Source organism: Leuciscus leuciscus (genome assembly GCF_965113295.1).
Source record: "Leuciscus leuciscus genome assembly, chromosome: 3".
NCBI lineage: Eukaryota > Metazoa > Chordata > Actinopteri > Cypriniformes > Leuciscidae > Leuciscus > Leuciscus leuciscus.
The window spans coordinates 63,349,012-63,359,269 of NC_138727.1; the positions used below are offsets into that span (position 1 = coordinate 63,349,012).

Here is a 10,258-nt window from a genome sequence, read left to right on the forward strand (position 1 = left end):
TTGACATATTCTTACAATTTTTTTTTGTATGTTTAGTAAAGGGGGACAGAACTTGTGTGTCAACCATTTTTGTGTAAAGAAATGTATTATAATAGGCCTATATAATTCCTAAAAAGGCGGGTCGTTGCTTGATGACCATGGGGAAATGTGGGTCCCATGGCCAAACTATTCAAAACATCATTCAATGTTGTGATAATCGTAATTAATAATCACAATTACAAATTCAAGGGAATAATCGACAGTTATAATTTTTGTCATAATCGTTCAGTCCTACTTTATTCAAATAAAATGTGTATGCATTTGACATTAATTGTTTACTTGTTTGTTTATATCCATAATTAATTGATACCTGATTCCCTTACAAGAATTTTTGGCTAAAAAGTCACTGAATCGATTTCAGGTCACTGAATCGTTTCGTATCGTATCGTATCGTTCTAAATGAACCAATATCGTCCTTGAATCGTATCGACAACCACAAATCGCGATACGAATCGAATCGTTGTTAAAACGAATCGTTACACCCCTATAAATGATCATTCAGAGCATTAAAACAGAAACTCATTGATACCAAACATTGTACACCTGTGATCTTAAGTAAGTAAGGCTAAAATATTTATTCAGAGTTTAGATGAATACTTTGGCCAAACACTATGAAGACACAAAGCCTACTGTATGATTGCGCAGGAGAATTGGATACAGATTAGAGCTCTACCTCATGGTCTGCTTGTTGGGAAAAAGAAAAAAGAAAATGGTTCAACTCTTGACAAACATCTTAGCTTGATCTTTCAACTCAAGAAGCCAAAGCTTTCTGTGTAAAAAGTTGACAGATTTAAAACAGTCAGTCAGTGATGGAAACATTGCAGCTTTTACCCAACAGTGCCTCTAGGTGTCGCCAGCTCTTTTCAGAAAGAATAAAACAGCAAGAGTGATTTCTAACAGCAGATATTAAGGGGAAGCATGTATAGGCATCAGTGTGGAGGTGTAAAGCAACCCCAGAGTTTCTTCATATAATAATATTAATTCGGCATGATGTGGTAAATTACCGTGGTGTAATCAGAGTGAATCTCCTCGTTGCTGACAGTGACTGAAGCTTCACTGAGAGACTCTTCATGCTTCTGGAAACTGACGTGTACAGGAGCTCATCAGAGGGGATTGTGGGTAACTGGATTGGAGTCGATCCACATGATGAAACGATTCATATGTGAACAAGAGCAGAGAAAATGCAAGGTTAAAACGAATGTGTGTTTCTGAACAGCAGAGGGAGACAAACTCAGATTTACTAAATGTACAGTATTGTGTGTGTGTGTGTGTGTGTGTGTGTGTGTGTGTGTGTGTGTGTGTGTGTGTGTGTGTATGTATGTGTGTGTGTGTCTCACCATGTTTACAGCTGTATTTCAGCCAGCAGGATCAAACCCTCAAACAGAAAACAGAAGAGCCTGAAAACACAAAGGGATTGTCAAGGTGAGACTATGACATCATGTACAAGCATTCATACACATACTGTACATCAAACACTCATTTCAGATCACAACTCAAACTGAGCAACGGATCTGTTGGATCTTACCAGACTTTCCTTTTTCCAATCAATAATGTCTAACAAAAGAGGAAAAGCAGAGAATAAAAAGGAGCTGTTAAGCTTTAAAAAGCAGAACTGCACATGTGTATTTCATGTCTTGTGAAGCAGTATAATACCGTATGACGAAACATCAGTATAATACCATATGACGAAACATCAGTATAATACCGTATGAGGAAACAACAGTATAATACCGTATGACGAAACATCAGTATAATACCGTATGACGAAACAACAGTATAATACCGTATGAGGAAACAACAGTATAATACCGTATGACGAAACAACAGTATAATACCGTATGACGAAACATCAGTATAATACCGTATGAGGAAACAACAGTATAATACCGTATGACGAAACATCAGTATAATACCGTATGACGAAACATCAGTATAATACCGTATGAGGAAACAACAGTATAATACCGTATGACGAAACAACAGTATAATACCGTATGAGGAAACAACAGTATAATACCGTATGAGGAAACAACAGTATAATACCGTATGACGAAACATCAGTATAATACCGTATGACGAAACAACAGTATAATACCGTATGAGGAAACAACAGTATAATACCGTATGACGAAACAACAGTATAATACCGTATGACGAAACATCAGTATAATACCGTATGAGGAAACAACAGTATAATACCGTATGACGAAACAACAGTTTAATACCGTATGACGAAACAACAGTATAATACCGTATGACGAAACAACAGTTTAATACCGTATGACGAAACAACAGTATAATACCGTATGAGGAAACAACAGTTTAATACCGTATGACGAAACAACAGTATAATACCGTATGAGGAAACAACAGTATAATACCGTATGAGGAAACAACAGTATAATACCGTATGACGAAACAACGGACACAAATTTATCATTAAAATCACTTGTGCATATTCATAACTCGCACATGCTATCATCGGTCAGAAGACCTGTCCAGACCTAAGCTTTTCAGTGCATAACGATTTAAATTTGGATCAGTTTTGTATTTTGATTGTATAGATGAGATCTGCGTGAATGTTCAGAAAATATCCTTTGTGCTCCACACAGACAAAAAGCTTCAACACAAAGTCAGGCGGATCTAAACACTTCTGTAGACAGAACTTACTACACTAAAAAGCTAAAACACAAAAGCCGCAGCCAGTTTTACTTAAACAAGCAGGTTTTAGATGTGTCCTGTTGTCTGTGGTTTTCAGCTGGTGTGAAGATGAGTCTGAGTCTGCAGACTTTCCCACACATGATGCTTTAAAGAGACAGTACATAGAAAAAGGATCAAACTTTTTTTTTTTTTTTTTAAATAAAGCTGTAGAAAGTAGGGCTTTATAACAAATCAATTTATCATGATTACGATTTCTGTTTCTCCAAAAATAATTGTTGCAATATTGGGCCGTTGGTTATTTATTCTGAAAACTTTATTTTTTATTTATTTTTAACATTCAGTTATCATGCATTGGTAGCAAGCTTTCACAATCTTTCATGCTTGCGGTTGCCAGATGTCAAGAGTTTAAAGCCCCAAACATGTTCTCTTAAAAAGGAAACATTTTATGTCTTAGTTTTACGTTATCTTTGCAATCTGTCAACCATTGGCACACACACTCTCTACACTGTGATCGACAGCCGTATATCCCAGATCTGAAAACACTGACAAACAAGCTGGAGTTTCTCGATCTCCATTTGAGATATTCTGTTAGATGAAAGTGTCGTTCAGTCAGTCTGTTCTGTCACGAGCCGCTTGTGCGATTAAATCTGCGATCAAACCTTCAGTGATGAACTGTAATAAATACAAACATGGATCTCGACTCTATTGTTTATGATTGTGGTTGCTGAATAAATGCACTTATATTCATCTCTGTGTGACGATACAAAGTGCAACATTAGCATAATTTGGAATTATTGGAATTATTATTAGGAATTTTACTGTTTAAGGTTTTGAGAGTGTTAATGTATATGATAAATATAATAAATCATGATTTTTGCTTACTTGATAGTCCAATAATTGTGATTAAATGTAAAAAAAAAAAATACATTTCTGAAATTAGAATAATCGTGACAAATGATTGCAGTTAGCCTATATATTGTTTTGGTAACACTTTACAATAACGTTCATTAGTTAACATTAGTTCACTACCTTAGTTAACATGAACTAAAAATGAACAACACTTCTACAGCATTTATTAATCTTAGTTAATAGGTCATGTTCCAAGAACATTTAAACTGGCAGTTATAAAACCTCTCATTAAGAAACCACAATTAGATCATAATAATCTAGCAAATTATAGACCCATTTCAAATCTTCCATTTATGTCTAAAATATTAGAAAAAGTGGTGTCCGCTCAACTGGGCTCTTTCTTGCAACAAAATGATATCTATGAAAAGTTTCAGTCTGGATTCAGACCGCATCATAGCACTGAAACTGCGCTCGTTAAAATCACAAATGATTTACTTTTAGCTTCTGACCAAGGCTGTATCTCAATACTAGTTTTACTTGATCTTAGTGCTGCGTTCGATACTATAGATCACACAATACTCTTAGATCGACTACAAAATTATACTGGTGTTCAAGGACAAGCACTAAGCTGGTTCAAATCATACCTATCTGACCACTACCATTTTGTCTATTTAAATGGAGAAAAATCGATCATAACTCCAGTAAACTATGGAGTGCCGCAGGGATCTGTATTAGGCCCTCTGTTATTTTCAATATATATGATGCCACTTGGAAATATTATAAGGAAACATGGAATTAGTTTCCATTGTTATGCTGATGACACTCAAATATATATTTCATCACGGCCGGATGAAAACGCTACATTTTCCAAATTGACAGAGTGTGTTAAAGATATAAAAGATTGGATGACGCGTAATTTTCTTTTATTAAATCCAGACAAGACAGAGGTAATACTTATCGGTTCAAAAAACCGCCCACAAAACCTCGCACAATACAACTTTAACATCATAGGATGTCCTGTTACTTTATCCTCTACAGTAAAAGACCTGGGTGTTATACTCGATTGCAACCTGTCTTTTGAAAATCATATTTCTTATGTTACAAAAACAGCCTTTTTCCACCTTAGAAACATTGCTAAGCTACGTAATATGCTATCAGTTTCTGATGCAGAAAAGTTAGTTCATGCATTCATGACCTCGAGACTGGATTACTGTAATGCTTTATTAGCTGGTTGTCCTGCATCCTCAATAAACAAGCTACAGTTAGTCCAAAATGCCGCCGCTAGAGTTCTTACGAGATCAAGAAAATATGATCATATAACACCGATTTTATCATCACTGCATTGGTTACCTATAAAGTTCCGTATTAATTACAAGGTATTGCTACTGACTTATAAAGCCCTAAACGGCTTAGCTCCAGTCTATTTAACGGATCTTCTATCGCCCTATAATCCATCGCGCTCTTTGAGATCACTAAATTCAAGGCTTTTGGTCATACCTAGGATATCCAGAACCACCAAAGGAGGGAGAGCATTTTCACATTTGGCTCCAAAACTCTGGAATAGTCTTCCTGATACTGTTCGTTGCTCAGACTCGCTCTCCCAGTTTAAAACTAGATTAAAGTCGCATCTCTTCAGCCAGGCATTCATATAATCCTACAGTTCAAACTACAATCCGGCCTCTATCCAATGCCAGAGGAGAACTGGCCCCCGACTGAGCCTGGGTTCTCCCAAGGTTTTTTTTTCTCCATTAAGGCACCTGATGGAGTTTTAGGACACCATTAGGTCACTTGATGGAGTTTTTCGGTTCCTTGCCACTGTTGCCTTTGGCTTGCTCAGTTGGGGATATTTTGGGGATATTTAATTTAATTTTATCAATCAATAAATTCCTCTTGAAACAAACTTTGTTGTATTATTTTAATTTAATACTGTGAAGCTGCTTTGATACAATCTGTATTGTGAAAAGCGCTATACAAATAAACTTGACTTGACTTGACTTGACTTAATATTAATTTCAACATTTACTAATACATTATTAAAATCAAAGGTTGTATTTGTTAACATTAGTTAATGCACTTTGAACTAACATGAACAAACAATGAACTGCTGTATTTTTATTAACTAACATTAACAAAGATTAATAAATACAGTAACAAATGTATTGATCATTGTTAGTTCATGTTAGTGAATACATTACCTATAATGTTAACTAATGAACCTTATTGTAAAGTGTTACCATTTTTTTTTTTTTAGCAAAACAATTGTGATTATTAGTTTAATCAATCTTTTACCTTGAGTCACATGCAGATGAACTTCAGTGAATATGAACGACCCAGAAGTCTCCTCTGCACACCAGTATTTCCCAGAATCCTCTTCTGTCAGATTGCTGATGTTCACAGTAAAGACTCCAGCTGAGGTTTCGTCCATCAGAGAGAAGCGGCCGTTTGTTCTCGTATCGGATGAAACACGAACTCCGTCTCGGACACAGATGTTGGGCTGATCTCCTCTGCAGAAAAGCCTCTGTGTTTGAGTCCTGACGTTCTTACAGCTGATGGACACCGATCCTCCGACAGACGCTTCATGAGTGAAGAGCGCTGGAGAGAACAAACACATGAGGATGATGACAGAAAACATTGAGATGATCCCCAGAAAACACTCTCACCATCTTTCAGGACGATCATGAGCTCAATGGGAAGGTTAAACGCTTCTTTCACTGCACACCAGTATATCCCAGCATCCTCTGCTCTCAGGTCACTCAAGGTCACAGTGAAGAGATTGAGTTCAGTGTCGTCCTTTACTGAAAACTTTGTGTTATTAACATGGGCTTCATTTGAGCTAATTATTTTTTGAGCATCTTTAGTGAAACACTTTCCTTTACAAAGATGCTTTACTTCTGTTGAATGGTTTCCATCATAAGGGCATTTGATCTCAGATGAATCTCCTTCACGTCCGACCACTGGAGGCACTAATAGTCAAAGAAAAGGAGAAGTATTTATATGCTGTCATATATGCATATGTTATTTGATTTATGGTCACTGTACGTACTAGTTGGAGTGAGTTGATGTTGATTGGTGAGCGAGACAGAAGTCAGATGTGTGTCTCTGGTTTCGGCTCCAAACCAGTAAACTCCAGCATCTCTCACGCTCACATTACTGATGCTCACTGTAAAAACTCCTGCTGGACTGGCAGAAAACTCAAAGCGTTTCTTCTCTGATGAACTGATGCTTTCACAGATCTTCTCCTTGTTCTCTTTGCAGATGTGTGTGAAGGTCTCGTCGTGTTTCTCGGGGAAATTGCAGGTGAGTTTCACACTTTCACCAATAATAGCAGATGCTTTGCTTAATGCAGGAAAATGATCAACTATACACACAAAATATGAAAAAAATTTAATATCAAAAATATATTTTTTCTTATTTTAAGTCTCTAAAATGAAGGTCCTCCCAGAAGCTCTTTACCTTGATTTACTGTCAGTTTAATCTCAGTGAACAGATCATGATCAGGGATATTCACTCCACATCTGTACGTCGCTTCATCAGCCGCGGTTAAATCACTGATGATAACCTTCAAACGTCCTTCACTGGAATCATCATACATGTGCACTTTATCATGATGAACCCACTGATTCTGTCCATCAATGAAGATCTTCTGAGATGAATCTTTCTGGATAAACTTCTTGTTTCCTTTGAATTCTTGTGGAAATTTACACGTGATGAAGACTGATTTACTGGAGTAGGCCTGAACCTGGACAGACGTTTGACCTGCAAAATTAGATTTATATGTTGATTTATTACATTATTAAAAGTTAGGAGGGATTTACATTCCTTATTTAGAGCTGTAAGGATTCTTTAGTTAAAAGAAACTAAACTCACCAGAAACATTCAGCTGAATCTCTTTAATGAAGGCTATGTGAGTAATTGATGTTTCTGAAGGTCGATGATCTGATCTGTCTCTCTCTACTCCACATAAATAAACTCCACTGTCCGCTGCAGAAATATCTCTAATGGTCACAGTAAAATGATCTTCATGACTGTCAGACAGACTGAACTTCTCCTCAGATGATTGTGATGATCGTGAACTGTTCAGAACATGGACAGGATCCTCGTTCAGTCTGTAGAAAACTTTGGTGTGTGTTTTAAACTTCTCATCATATTCACAGCGGAAAGTGATCGTCTTTTGTCCAAGATACCCGTCCAGGATAACAGACTTTCCACAACGAGACCCTGAAAATGATTTCAACAAAACCTTGTGACATGAACTTAAATCTAAAATATTATTAGTGTTATTAAAGGTGCACTAGGGAACTTTGTCCTCTCTATCGCCATCTCTGTGTGAAACATACAATGTAATGTTCCTTGCAGTGTTTTCCTTTTAATGTGAATTGTGGTTGTTTTTAGGAATATTTATAGTTGCCTAAGATCAGAGTCGTGACATCCTACATCAAGACATACTGACAGAAAAACACACATCTAAAAATGTAATCTGAACACGGAAGTTACATATATTATTTTTTCTTTTTACAGAGGAAACATGCAAAGAAGAATGACATACAACATAAAACTGACATTTTCCCTGCATAATCCAACCCGGCAGCTCGAACTATGGATTATTATTATAATCTGACCATTTTGAATCATTGTGGATCAAGGCATGGAAACGGTTTTAAATTTTTTTCAGTAATTCATTTTTGTTCATTTTTACTCAAAATCTTCCGTACTGCACCTTTAATACTATAATAAATAATTGCTGTAGGAAGTTATAAAGTGTCACACGTACCTTTACTCTCCACTAACGTAACATAATGATTCCATGTCTGATTGTTTCCACATGTATAATCCCCATAATCCTCTCTGCTGATGTTCCTGATAAACACTGTGAAGAATCTGCTGTTTTCATCATCATACAGAGCGAATCTCCCGTTATAAACCCATTGCCTCTGAACATCAGTACTGATGCCCATCTTACAGCTCCTGTCTCTGCAGAAATACTTCACTTTATGTTGTTCATCAGTCTCTCTCTGGTTTGAGATCATGCACTTGAACATTAAACTCCCTCCAGTGCATCCAAACACTCTGACACAAAGTACTTGACCTGCCAAACACAAGTTCATTTGCTCTGGGTTAGTATATATCATCAATCTGGGTAATATATTATATTATTTGACCCAGACTGAGCAGTGAAGAACTGACCTGAGATCAGGCAGAGAGTGATGAAGATGAAGATGATGATGGCAGCCTTCATTCCAGATTGACTTCAGTCTCAGATATCCAGAGAAAAACCAGATCCGATCCCGATCCAGTGAAAGCAAGAACTGATCAAATGTGTTTCTTGAATGCGATGTAAGTCACTATCATTAGAAGTACACAGATCCTCCGTCAGTCTTTCTCATGTTTCTTCTTCCTTATTCTCTAACGGTTCCACCCAGATCTGCACTGTTAACAGGGCGGAGAGTGTTGAGATATGTGTGAAATGTATATGTGTGAAAGACAAGCAGAGAAACACAGATGACAGACGACACATCCGTATATTAATATAAACATATACTGTACATTAAGAGTGACAGAAGGGTGTAAAGACTTCATCCTGCATTCATCATGAAAACCACAGAGAAACTGACGTGTGTGAAACAGTTTTAGTAGACCTCAGTCATCTTTAAACATGACAACATTTCCGGTAAGAGGGCATACAGACGCACTGTGAGAATCTAATGTGCTTTGGATGTTGTGAAAGATCTCTAAGGGCGCTTTCACACTTGGTTCGATTGCCTTTTCTGAACCCGAGTTCGATTGCTCCCCCCTCCCCCTCCGTCCGCCGAAGACACATTATATGTCATCAATAGCGGTTCACTTCCGCTGTTTGGTTCGGTTGCGTTCATATCAGCAGCGAACCATACCCGAGTTCACATGAACCGTACCCCAGACCACCCTTTTTTTAAGCGGACTCGAGTACGGTTCACGGGTGCGCACCCGAGTTCGGAAGACAGCGTTCACATCATCCAAACGAACCGAACTCATATGTCATTCGAACCCGAGTGCGCACCAAAAGTGCTAGTGTGAAAGCGCCCTAAGACATTACTCCTGATATAAGAGCACTTCTAGGCCTGGTTTCACAGACAGGGTTTAGATTAGGCCACGATTAGGCCGTGGTTAAATTAGGACATTTAAGTAGCTTTTATAAACGTGCCTTAGAAAAAAAGAAACATTGCTGATGTGCATCTCGAGACAAAACAACGACAGTGACATATTTTAAGATATGCCAGCGCAAGTTTAATTTAAAACAGACATTTTAGTCTGGACTAGACTTAAGGCAGATGACACTTCCAAATATGTAAATACTCATTTATTTAATAATTTACTTGTTAATTTACAGGAAATGCTCGAAATGTGAACCGTTGACTATCATTTTGCGAACAATTGTTTTAAAAAAAAAGGAGTCACGTCGAAACACTGAGTCGGCGTTTTGAGTCAACGAAAACATGGCGTTTTGAAAACACTCTCCAAATTTGATGAATTTGAAAAAGCAGTTTTTCCATCACCATGTGTGATGACTGTGAAAACGGAGACTTTTTGAAGACGATGACACATTTCTAGTCATGTGATGCAGTCATGTGACCAATTCATCCAAGATGGTGGACGACATCGTACAGCAGTTGTTTTTTGCTGCTCTCCGTTTTGACAGACTTGTTAAAGAGTGATGTCAGTTTGTACATTCTGC

The 10,258-nt window shown here is 37.3% G+C and overlaps 1 protein-coding gene across 1 annotated transcript; it reads right to left on the reverse strand.

Annotated features, from left to right (window-relative positions):
* Positions 1-595: 595 nt before the first annotated feature.
* LOC309495416 (polymeric immunoglobulin receptor-like) lies at positions 596-9,011 on the reverse strand. Its single transcript, XM_082165188.1, has 9 exons — positions 8,734-9,011; positions 8,321-8,635; positions 7,417-7,767; positions 7,003-7,305; positions 6,593-6,907; positions 6,210-6,512; positions 5,839-6,141; positions 1,377-1,436; positions 596-1,162 (listed from the first exon to the last, which is right to left on the reverse strand). Exons 1-8 carry the CDS (start codon positions 8,783-8,785, stop codon positions 1,408-1,410), a joined length of 1,971 nt encoding a protein of 656 aa, XP_082021314.1. The 5' UTR covers positions 8,786-9,011; the 3' UTR covers positions 596-1,162; positions 1,377-1,407.
* Positions 9,012-10,258: the final 1,247 nt, after the last annotated feature.